General features: G+C 46.3%; 1 protein-coding gene across 12 annotated transcripts in view; it reads left to right on the forward strand.

Moving 5' to 3' along the window:
• Positions 1–12,297, forward strand: part of mast2 (microtubule associated serine/threonine kinase 2) — a 303,372-nt gene that overhangs the window by 263,436 nt on the left and 27,639 nt on the right. For all 12 annotated transcript variants that reach the window (XM_046300154.1, XM_046300155.1, XM_046300156.1 and 9 more), the window contains 2 exons: positions 8,404–8,479; positions 8,688–8,897. In XM_046300154.1, the coding sequence (XP_046156110.1) occupies positions 8,404–8,479; positions 8,688–8,897 (286 nt within the window). The remainder of the gene's footprint in view (positions 1–8,403; positions 8,480–8,687; positions 8,898–12,297) is intronic.

Below are 12,297 nucleotides of genomic sequence, written 5' to 3' on the forward strand. Positions count from 1 at the left end.
TTCTCTCTGATTCACTTCATTTATCATCTTACTCTCTGATTCACTTCATTTATCATCTTACTCTCTGATTCACTTCATTTATCATCTTACTCTCTGATTCACTTCATTTATCATCTTACTCTCTGATTCACTTAATTGATCATCTTTCTCTCTGATTCACTTCATTTATTATCATATTCCACCCTGACTTTTTCATTTGAGCATCATTTTCATGTAATCTGACGTCAGTGTTTTAAATAAGCTCACACACCATTTCACACGTTTTAAAACCCTCACTCTTACAGCAACAGTGCTGTGCTACATCAGTGGTTCCCAACCCAGGTCCTCCAGTACCCCCAACAGCACACCTGATTCAACTCGTCAACTAATCATCAAGCCCTCAGTCAGTTGAATCAGGTGTGTTTGGCCAGGGCTTCAACAAACCTGTGTTGGGGGTACATTTACATTGCATTTAAGTCATTTAGCAGACGCTCTTATCCAGAGCGACTTACAAATTGGTGCATTCACCTTATGACATCCAGTGGAACAGTCACTTTACAATAGTGCATCTAAATCTTAAAGGGGGGGGTGAGAGGGAATACTTATCCTATCCTAGGTATTCCTTAAAGAGGTGGGGTTTCAGGTGTCTCCGGAAGGTGGTGATTGACTCCGCTGTCCTGGCGTCGTGAGGGAGTTTGTTCCACCATTGGGGGGCCAGAGCAGCGAACAGTTTTGACTGGGCTGAGCGGGAACTGTACTTCCTCAGTGGTAGGGAGGCGAGCAGGCCAGAGGTGGATGAACGCAGTGCCCTTGTTTGGGTGTAGGGCCTGATCAGAGCCTGGAGGTACTGAGGTGCCGTTCCCCTCACAGCTCCGTAGGCAAGCACCATGGTCTTGTAGCGGATGCGAGCTTCAACTGGAAGCCAGTGGAGAGAATGGAGGAGCGGGGTGACGTGAGAGAACTTGGGAAGGTTGAACACCAGACGGGCTGCGGCGTTCTGGATGAGTTGAAGGGGTTTAATGGCACAGGTAGGGAGCCCAGCCAACAGCGAGTTGCAGTAATCCAGACGGGAGATGACAAGTGCCTGGATTAGGACCTGCGCCGCTTCCTGTGCGAGGCAGGGTCGTACTCTGCGGATGTTGTAGAGCATGAACCTACAGGAACGGGCCACCGCCTTGATGTTGGTTGAGAACGACAGGGTGTTGTCCAGGATCACGCCAAGGTTCTTAGCGCTCTGGGAGGAGGACACAATGGAGTTGTCAACCGTGATGGCGAGATCATGGAACGGGCAGTCCTTCCCCGGGAGGAAGAGCAGCTCCGTCTTGCCGAGGTTCAGCTTGAGGTGGTGATCCGTCATCCACACTGATATGTCTGCCAGACATGCAGAGATGCGATTCGCCACCTGGTCATCAGAAGGGGGAAAGGAGAAGATTAGTTGTGTGTCGTCTGCATAGCAATGATAGGAGAGACCATGTGAGGTTATGACAGAGCCAAGTGACTTGGTGTATAGCGAGAATAGGAGAGGGCCTAGAACAGAGCCCTGGGGGACACCAGTGGTGAGAGTGCGTGGTGAGGAGACAGATTCTCGCCACGCCACCTGGTAGGAGCGACCTGTCAGGTAGGACGCAATCCAAGTGTGGGCCGCGCCGGAGATGCCCAACTCGGAGAGGGTGGAGAGGAGGATCTGATGGTTCACAGTATCGAAGGCAGCCGATAGATCTAGAAGGATGAGAGCAGAGGAGAGAGAGTTAGCTTTAGCAGTGACTATATCTGGACTATATCAACTTAGAGAATCAGGTGTGTTTGGCCAGGGCTTCAACAAACCTGTGTTGGGGTACTGGACTATATCAACTTAGAGAGAATGAACAGAATTCAATGCTCCTGAAACAGTTCATGCTGATGTAAAAATGGATTTTGAAAAACATTTGATTGGTTAACACAGGCTTTTACTGTAGATACAAAGCTTCAGACAACTCTTTCCTCCCACAAGTTAATGAGAGTCTGTGTTCAAGGTCGTTTCTCAAATGATTATGAAACATATTGTTTTGAAAATGGCCTGAAGGTGATTTTGATGTTCTGGAGAAATATTTCATTTTCGAATGAGCCTTAGTCTGATGTTATTCATTCTCAGGACCTTCGGGATTCTATTAGCAGCTCGTTTGATGTGAGCTTTATTCAATAACGCCACAAATCACTCAAAGACACTCCACTCTCACACAACGGAAGGGGGGTGGGTGAAAATATCCTATTTGAGTATTTATGACTCAGCCTCCGGCTATGCATCAATCTCTGTCAGAGCTAACCTTTGGTTACCGTGGCAGCAGTGATTGTGGTTCTGAGTGAAGTGTTTTATATAAAAGGTGTGTGTGTGTGTGTGTGTGTGTGTGTGTGTGTGTGTGTGTGTGTGTGTGTGTGTGTGTGTGTGTGTGTGTGTGTGTGTGTGTGTGTGTGTGTGTGTGTGTGTGTGTGTGTGTGTGTGGCAGGACTCAGAGCTGAGAATATTCCTCCTCAGTTTGTTTTGATGATTGACATATTTATTATATATATATATATATTTATTGTTAAGAATAGGGGCGGGGGGGTAAGTCCTTCTGTTCACCTGACTTAGAATTCCTCAAATGTCGACCGCAATATCTACCAAGAGAATTCTCTTCGATTATAATCACAGCCACAAATATTCCCCCCCAAGCAGACACATCGACGGCCCTGAACGAACTTTATTTTACTCTATGTAATCTGGAAACCACATATCCGGAGGCTGCATTCATTGTAGCTGGGGATTTTAACAAGGCTAATATGAAAACAAGACTCCCTAAATTCTATCAGCATATTGATTGTGCTACCAGGGATGGTAAAACCCTGGATCATTGTTATTCTAACTTCCGCGACGCATAAAAGGCCCTCTCCCGCCCTCCTTTTGGAAAAGCTGACCACGACTCCATTTTGTTGCTCCCAGCAAATAGACAGAGACTAAAACAGGAGGCTCCCTCCCTCAGGTCTGTTCGACTCTGGTCCGACCAATCTGATTCCACGCTTCAAGATTGCTTCGATCACGTGGATTGGGATATGTTCCGCACTGTGTCAAACAACAACATTGACGAATACGCTGATTCGGTGAGCGACACAATGGCTCAGACACAACGGCTCAAACACAAGAGGTATGTGGCAGGGTCTACAGTCAATCACGGATTACAAGAAGAAAACCCCGTAGCAGTCACTTTCGTCATCATGAAGTGCTTTGAGAGACTAGTCAAGGACCATATCACCTCCACCCTACCTGACACCCTAGACCCACTCCAATTTGCTTACCGCCCCAATAGGTCCACAGACGACGCAATCACAACCACACTGCACATTGCCCTAACCCATCTGGACAAGATGAATACCTAATGTGAGAATGCTGTTCGTCGACGACAGCTCAGCATTTAACACCAAAGTACCCTCCAAACTCAAGACCCTGGGTTTCGACCCCGCCCTGTGCAACTGGGTACTGGACTTCCTGATGGCTGCCCCCAGGTGGTGAGGGTAGGTAACAACATCTCCACTCCTCTGACCCTCAACATTGGGGCCCCACAAGGGTGTGTTCTGAGCCTTCTCCTGTACTCCCTATTCACCCACGACTCAATCATCAAGTTTGCAGACGACACTACAGTGGTAGGTTTGATTACCAACAACAACGAGACGGTCTACAGGGAGGAGGGGAGGGCCCTCGGAGTGTGGTGTCAGGAAAATAACCTCACACTCAACGTCAACACAACATGATGATCGTGGACTTCAGGAAACAGCAGAGTGAGCACCCCCCTATCCACATCGATGGGACAGTAGTGGAGAGGGTTTTAAGTTCCTCGGCATACACATCACAGACAAACTGAATTGGTCCACCCACACAGACCGCGTGGTGAAGAAGGCGCAGCAGCGCCTCTTCAACCTCAGGAGGCTGAAGAAATTTGTCTTGTCACCAAAAGCACTCACAAACTTTTACAGATGCACAATCAAAAGCATCCTGTCGGGCTCTATCACCGCCTGGTACGGCAACTGCTCCACTTACATTGAGTGGCTGCTGCTAACATACTGACTCAACTCCAGCCACTTTAATAATGGAAAAATGTATCACTAGCCACAAACAATGCCACTTAATATAATGTTTACATACCCTACATTACTCATCTCATATGTATATACTGTACCCTATATCATTTACTGCATCTTGCAAATCTTTATGTAGTACATGTATCACTAGCCACTTTAAACAATGCCACTTTTATGTTTACATACCCTACATTACTCATCTCATATGTATATACTGTACTCTATACCATCTACTACATCTTACCTGTTCCGTTCTGTACCATCACTCATTCATATATCTTTATGCACATATTCTTATCCCTTTACACTTGTGTTGTTGTGGAATTGTTAGGTTAGATTACTCGTTGGTTATTACTGCATTGTCGGAACTAGAAGCACAAGCATTTCACTACACTCGCATTACCATCTGCTAACCATGTGTATGTGACAAATAACATTTGATTTGATTAATAAAAGTAGAGAGACAGACAGACAGCTAATTAGTGTGTTGTGCTTGCTCTCGTGTTTGTGTGAGAAGCAAAGAGCCTAATGCATTAGAATATATTCTGAGAAGCTTACCTTCTGGCAAGAGACTTTAATGTTATAGACTGGTTAATAGTTGTAGACTGGTTAATATGTTATAGACTTTAATATGTTATAGACTGGTTACAATGGCAGAGTCTTAAGAGTCTACTTTGACCCACAATTGTGTGTGTGTGTGTGTGTGTGTGTGTGTGTGTGTGTGTGTGTGTGTGTGTGTGTGTGTGTGTGTGTGTGTGTGTGTGTGTGTGTGTGTGTGTGTGTGTGTGTTATAGTGTGTGACTGTGTTATAGTGTGTTATAGTGTGTGTGTGTTGTTGGCATGATGAAAACCAATATGTTATAGACTGGTTAATATGTTGTAGACTGGTTAATATGTTATAGACTGGTTATGAAGTTGACCTGGTTAATATGTTATAGACTGGTTAATATGTCACATTCAGTGTGTTCTCATTCAATTAGACTGGTTAATATGTTATAGACTGGTTAATATGTTGTAGACTGGTTAATATGTTATAATATGTTATAGACTGGTTAATATGTTATGGTTAATATGACTGGTTAATATGTTGTAGACTGGTTAATATGTTATAGACTGGTTAATATGTTGTAGACTGGTTAATATGTTATAGACTGGTTAATATGTTGTAGACTGGTTAATATGTTGTAGACTGGTTAATATGTTGTAGACTGGTTAATATGTTATAGACTGGTTAATATGTTATAGACTGGTTAATATGTTGTAGACTGGTTAATATGTTATAGACTGGTTATAGACTGGTTAATATGTTATAGACTGGTTAATATGTTGTAGACTGGTTAATATGTTGTAGACTGGTTAATATGTTGTAGACTGGTTAATATGTTATAGACTGGTTAATATGTTATAGACTGGTTAATATGTTATAGACTGGTTAATATGTTATAGACTGGTTAATATGTTATAGACTGGTTAATATGTTATAGACTGGTTAATATGTTGTAGACTGGTTAATATGTTGTAGACTGACTGTTGTTGGTTAATATGTTGTAGACTGGTTAATATGTTATAGACTGGTTAATATGTTATAGACTGGTTAATATGTTATAGACTGGTTAATATGTTATAGACTGGTTAATATGTTATAGACTGGTTAATATGTTATAGACTGGTTAATATGTTATAGACTGGTTAATATGTTATAGACTAGACTGGTTAATATGTTGTAGACTGGTTAATATGTTGTAGACTGGTTAATATGTTGTAGACTGGTTAATATGTTGTAGACTGGTTAATATGTTATAGACTGGTTAATATGTTGTAGACTGGTTAATATGTTGTAGATTGGTTAATATGTTGTAGACTGGTTAATATGTTATAGACTGGTTAATATGTTATAGACTGGTTAATATGTTGTAGACTGGTTAATATGTTATAGACTGGTTAATATGTTATAGACTGGTTAATATGTTGTAGACTGGTTAATATGTTGTAGACTGGTTAATATGTTGTAGACTGGTTAATAGGACAAGCAAGCTGTCGATGGATGACTATAGGCATTACCTCATCCCCCTGGTCACATGACCAGAAGAGACATGGATGACTCACACATACGGTCACATCTGTGGCCCCTAGCATTCCCTCACCGCTTCCATTACACCACTTTACAACACAGCTGCTCAGATTAGAGTCTTTCTCTCACACACCGTGTCTGAGAAGGGAGTCGCCTCATTGCTTCAGACAGATCCTCAGCTTATTCTCTGTGGAGGTGGTTGGTGTGAGAAACAGAAAGGTCAGGGTTGTTCCCACTGTCTTCATGTCTTCCTGCTGGGAGAGGGGGTGAGGGAGAGAGGGATAGAGACTGGGGGGCTAGAGAGTGAGGGGGGAGACAGAGAGCGTAATGTTGACTGTTCATTTTCATTGTTTATTTCATTTTTGTTAATTATCTTATGTTCCCCATGCCAATAAAGCCCTTGAATTGAATAGACAGAGGGAGTGAAAGAGAGGTGGAGTAGAGAGACTGATGCATAGTAAAGGCTGATGCTACATACTGAAGGAGTCATCACTGCTACATCTTCCTCCCCAGAGAACTGCCTTTTCCAGCCATAGATACTCACTACTATGAAAATCCCCTGCCTGGTCTCAAAAGCCATCAGCTCTGGGACTTTGTGTGTGCCTGGGACCATGTGTGTGTGCAGCCCTAGCAGCCCTAGCATGTGTGTGCGCAGCCCTAGCATGGTAATTTCCTGCCATCCTCCCAGAGTCACACATTGTAAAAGATTACTTCCCAAGCAAAGTGGAATTGTTTTGACTCCTGGACTTTAGAAGGTCCTAGCTCAGCTTCCCATGTGCATTAGAAGGTCCTAGCTCAGCTTCCCATGTGCATTAGTAGGTCCTAGCTCAGCTTCCCATGTGCATTAGAAGGTCCTAGCTCAGCTTCCCATGTGCATTAGTAGGTCCTAGCTCAGCTTCCCATGTGCATTAGAAGGTCCTAGCTCAGCTTCCCATGTGCATTAGAAGGTCCTAGCTCAGCTACCCATGTGCATTAGTAGGTCCTAGCTCAGCTTCCCATGTGCATTAGAAGGTCCTAGCTCAGCTTCCCATGTGCATTAGAAGGTCCTAGCTCAGCTTCCCATGTGCATTAGTAGGTCCTAGCTCAGCTTCCCATGTGTATTAGTAGGTCCTAGCTCAGCTTCACATGCGCATTAGAAGGTCCTAGCTCAGCTTCCCATGTGCATCAGCTTCCCATGTGCATTAGTAGGTCCTAGCTCCTAGCTCAGCTTCCCATGTGCATTAGTAGGTCCTAGCTCAGCTTCCCATGTGCATTAGAAGGTCCTAGCTCAGCTTCCCATGTGCATTAGAAGGTCCTAGCTCAGCTTCCCATGTGCATTAGTAGGTCCTAGCTCAGCTTCCCATGTGCATTAGAAGGTCCTAGCTCAGCTACCCATGTGCATTAGAAGGTCCTAGCTCAGTTTCCCATGTGCATTAGAAGGTCCTAGCTCAGCTTCCCATGTGCATTAGAAGGTCCTAGCTCAGCTTCCCTCTCTGGACTGGTGGAGATTACAGACCCCTACTCTCATTCAGTATGCTAGTCTCTGGCCTGGTGGAGATTACAGACCCCTACTCCCATGCAGTATGCTAGTCTCTGGCCTGGTGGAGATTACAGACCCCTACTCCCATGCAGTATGCTAGTCTCTGGCCTGGTGGAGAATACAGACCCCTACTCCCATGCAGTATGCTAGTCTCTGGCCTGGTGGAGATTACAGACCCCTACTCCCATGCAGTATGCTAGTCTCTGGCCTGGTGGAGATTACAGACCCCTACTCCCATGCAGTATGCTAGTCTCTGGCCTGTTGGAGATTACAGACCCCTACTCCCATTCAGTATGCTAGTCTCTGGCCTGGTGGAGATTACAGACCCCTACTCTCATTCAGTATGCTAGTCTCTGGCCTGGTAGAGATTACAGACCCCTACTCTCATTCAGTATGCTAGTCTCTGGCCTGGTGGAGATTACAGACCCCTACTCCCATGCAGTATGCTAGTCTCTGGACTGGTGTAGATTACAGACCCCTACTCTCATTCAGTATGCTAATCTCTCTGAACTGTTGTAGACCACTGAGCTACAGTCTTTTAATATATCAAAATAACATATTCCATTTAGCAGATGGAAGTCTTTTATCCAAAGCGACTTAAAGTCACGCGTGCATACATTTTAGATATGTGTGGTCCCGGGAATCAAACCCACTACCATGGCATTATGAGCACCATGCTCTACCAACTGAGCTACAGAGGACTGACCTCTTCTCCACTCATCTCTGTGTGTCTGTGTGCTTTCAGCCCTGGTCGCTCACCCATCTCTTTTGACCATGAGGTCGTCATGATGAACCATGTGTACAAGGAGCGCTTTCCCAAGGTACCGGCCGACCAGGACAAACTCTTTATTCATTTGTTTATTATGACTTATTTGACATAAATACATTCAGAGATTAAATACATGTAATTAAAATACTAACCATTTTATGACAGTCCTTCAAATGGCTTTTCCATTGTAATAAAGCTTACTGTGAGCTGTGTGGTAGAGGCTGTATGTGTGACTCACCTCAACCCCCCTCCTCCTGCAGGCCACGGCTCAAATGGAGGACCGTCTAGCTGACTTCCTGTCGTCCTCGGCCCCTGACAAGGTGATGCCCCTGGCCGACGGGGTCCTCAGCTTCATCCACCACCAGGTCATAGAGCTGTCCAGAGACTGCCTGGTTAAAAGCCGAGAGGGATGCATCACGTCACGCTACTTTTACGAACTGCAGGAGAACCTGGAGAAACTACTGCAAGATGTAAGTAGAGTGTGTTGTTTCTCTTTGGGTGCTTCTAGCGCTATTTCCTGACTTTCACCAACATCCATTAGAATAATCCATGAAGTGAATATATCGTCCAACTCATGTTAATTTAGATATCGGAGACAGAAATCATGTGAGTCATGTTTGTTCACCCGTCACATATAGTTTCAATAAGGTGCTCACTGATCATCATTAAGTCTGTCAGGAAGCCACTTTGACCCGTTTAGTCCATCAGAAACACCCTCCCTCTCTCTCTCCATCCCTCCCTCTCTCTCCATCCCTCCCTCTCTCTCTCTCCATCCCTCCCGCTCTCTCTCTCTATCCCTCCCTCTCTCTCTCGCTCTCGCTCTCTCTCCATCCCTCCCTCTCGCTCTCTCTCCATCCCTCCCTCTCTCTCTCTCCATCCCTCCCGCTCTCTCTCTCTATCCCTCCCTCTCTCTCTCGCTCTCGCTCTCTCTCCATCCCTCCCTCTCTCTCTCTCCATCCCTCCCTCTCTCTCTCCATCCCTCCCGCTCTCTCTCTCTCTCTATCCCTCTCTCTCGCTCTCGCTCTCTCTCCATCCCTCTCTCTCTCTCTCCATCCCTCCCTCTCCTCTCTCCATCCCTCCCTCTCTCTCTCTCTCCATCCCTCTCTCTCCCTCCCTCTCTCTCCATCCCTCTCTCTCCTCTCCATCCCTCCCTCTCTCTTTCTGTTCATATGAGGCACAGCCCCCACAACTGCCTCCAATATGTTAGTCACAAGATGGGTTGGTGATGTCTGTGTTAGGGTTTCAGGGACATTCCATGGTGTGTGATGTCATTGATATCTCCATTAGCTCTGTTACAGAGCTGGGGGGCTCGCAGTGGCCTCGTACTGCCCACCCCAGTCGCAGGTGGGGTGTGTGTCTCCCTCTCCTCTCCCTGATTCTAATTTCACACCCCAGCAGTCAGCGAGGGTGACAGATGACTCTCCCAGACACCCAGGAGGAGGGGTGCACTGAGAGTGAGAGAGCGAGACGGGGGGGACGAAGGGAAGGATGAAGCCATAGAAGGAGGGGTCTGCAGGGAGTTTTCCAGTCTTGGATTGGCTGTTTAAACCATCCCGCGTTAGGGCTCATGCCTGTTGAAATGTGGTTAGTGTGTGAGAGCGCAGTAGACAGAGTATTAACCTCACGACAACCACACTCTGGCCACATCTGGAGAACGGAACAGAGAAAAAATGTTGTAGCAGAACAAGAGAGAACAGAGAGAACGTTGTAGCAGAACAAGAGAGAACAGACAGAACGTTGTAGCAGAACAAGAGAGAACAGAGAGAAGGAGTGCGAGGAGGACATCACCTCCAGGGCACTAATTGGGCGACAGGGTTGGGGAGCCGAGCGGAGCGCGGCAGGTGGCGGTGATATAAACGTGCCGTGGAGAAGATGAGGTGTTGAACAGGTACCCGGAGAGGACGGTTTCCTGTTGTTTCATTCTCTGGACAATGTCTGGCGTGTCATGGCAGAGGAGGCTAGAGGAAGAGGAGGTGCTGCAACATGTTCTGGAACAGAGGAGGCTAGAGGAAGAGGAGGTGCTGCAACATGTTCTGGAACAGAGGAGGCTAGAGGAAGAGGAGGTGCTGCAACATGTTCTGGAACAGAGGAGGCTAGAGGAAGAGGAGGTGCTGCAACATGTTCTGGAACAGAGGAGGCTAGAGGAAGAGGAGGTGCTGCAACATGTTCTGGAACAGAGGAGGCTAGAGGAAGGGGAGGTGCTGCAACATGTTCTGGAACAGAGGAGCTGGAGGAGAGAATGGAGCACACTCACATGGGATCACAACTCTTTTCCAGTTGAGTCTCGGGTCTTGTCTCCTGTCTGTTTGCAGTTGGGGGGGTGATGTTTGGATTGAGGTCAGGGTGCTGGTCTTTGCTGGATCATCGTGGTTTGTTACAGGTATATCTGTGAGGAACAGGTATGAGATTGTGAGAGTTTGTGTTTAATAAGTAACCAACGGTTATGTTTACGTGAACTTTTTTGGCTTGAAAAGGAGCACGTACCTGTGGAAGTATTGTGTCTGGTACACAACTTACTATGATGATTCAGTGTATGATATTTGACACCGTACATTAACACTCTCTCTCTTGCAGTCAGTGAGTCTGTCAGCCAGTGGTGGCCATCAGTGCTCTTCTTCATTGTCTTTTCCCTCTCTGTCTGTCTGTCCTGTCAGAGCTCCAGGCCAATACTGTAACCCTCCTCTAGCCATCCGTTCCACCCCACATAGGGACACCATTAAAAACCTCACAGGAGACCACCTCATCCACCTTAACCTCTACCCCAGGCCTCAGTGACCTGTCACCATAGCAACCCCCACCTCTGGCCCCGTGGAGGACCCCAGGGTAACCTCAGCTCAGCACTGTCCATCGGTGGCATAGGTAGTCCTGTGGCAGGCTGTCTATCGCTCACAGTTACAGCATCTCATAGGCAGTTTAGAAGACACACAAATACAGAGACACTGTTCACACACACACACACACACACACACACACACACACACACACACACACACACACACACACACACACACACACACACACACACACACACACACACACACACACACACACACACACACACACACACACACACACACACACACAACCTCTCTCACACACACACAACCTCTCTCACACACACACAACCTCTCTCACACACACACACAACCTCTCTCACACACACACAACCTCTCTCACACACACACAACCTCTCTCACACACACGTAGACTGTCTCTCACACACACGTATACGGTCTCTCACACGCACAGACTCTCTCACACACACGTAGACTGTCTCTCACACACACAACCTCTCTCACACACACACAACCTCTCTCACACACACTTAGACTGTTTCTCACACACACACACAGTGTGGTTAATTAGCGGCTGTAAACATGAATGACAGTCCCGCTGCTGCCCCATTATTCACCTATACCGGTAGGAGATCAGCCTCTCCCTCCATTCCTCCCTCCACCTCCAGCACTTTGCCGCTTTCATTACCTTCATCAATTATTCAGGGGTAGAAAGGAGCCCCTGGGGCCTCTGCTGCCTACCTGGTCTGCCTGTCTAGCTACCTGCCTTAAAAAAAGTGGCCCCAAAAAGTAATTGGTAATGGTAATTGGGCCATGATTAGGCCAACTACAGATTTAGATAGCTGGTCGCTAGACTAACTTTTCCAATCTAAAACATGTTAGCTGGCGTGGCTAATTGACTGACATAACAAGAGAGAAACTGTTAATGCACAACCACATGTAGAGATTGCACCTTGTGTATTCTACTGTAGCTCAACAGTAAGTTGAGACTGAGGGGTGGGGGCCGTCAGTTGCCCATGCCTGATGTAAACTATCAAATCAAACTTTATTTGTCACATGCGCCGAATACAACAAG

Source organism: Oncorhynchus gorbuscha, linkage group LG15 (assembly GCF_021184085.1).
Source record: "Oncorhynchus gorbuscha isolate QuinsamMale2020 ecotype Even-year linkage group LG15, OgorEven_v1.0, whole genome shotgun sequence".
Taxonomy (NCBI): domain Eukaryota; kingdom Metazoa; phylum Chordata; class Actinopteri; order Salmoniformes; family Salmonidae; genus Oncorhynchus; species Oncorhynchus gorbuscha.